Raw genomic sequence first — 208 nt, forward strand, 5'->3', positions numbered from 1 at the left:
TTGGAGACCTGCCAAGAGACGGGCGCATCATCCCCCGCTGAGCACCAGTGGGGTCCCCCTGTGCCATTCGGGGCAGCCAGGCTCCGAAACAGCCACCCCCATCCCAGAGCTGCCCAGAAAACTCCCGGTTTCAGGATATTTCTTCCCACTGGGGCAATCCCAGAACCACTTGCATCATTCCCGTAGCTAAATTGGGAGCGGCTGGGGG

General features: G+C 61.1%; 1 protein-coding gene across 1 annotated transcript in view; it reads right to left on the bottom strand.

The window, feature by feature from the left end:
• The window catches only part of SLC37A2 (solute carrier family 37 (glucose-6-phosphate transporter), member 2), a gene marked incomplete at its 5' end in the record, with an annotated part of 6,299 nt that overhangs the window by 4,495 nt on the left and 1,596 nt on the right, over positions 1-208 (bottom strand). The window contains one exon of the mRNA XM_010193372.1: positions 1-8. This exon is cut by the window's left edge and continues 81 nt beyond it. Within this exon, the coding sequence (XP_010191674.1) occupies positions 1-8 (8 nt within the window). The remainder of the gene's footprint in view (positions 9-208) is intronic.

This window comes from Mesitornis unicolor, unplaced genomic scaffold, assembly GCF_000695765.1.
Source record: "Mesitornis unicolor isolate BGI_N332 unplaced genomic scaffold, ASM69576v1 scaffold20650, whole genome shotgun sequence".
NCBI classification, from domain to species: domain Eukaryota; kingdom Metazoa; phylum Chordata; class Aves; order Mesitornithiformes; family Mesitornithidae; genus Mesitornis; species Mesitornis unicolor.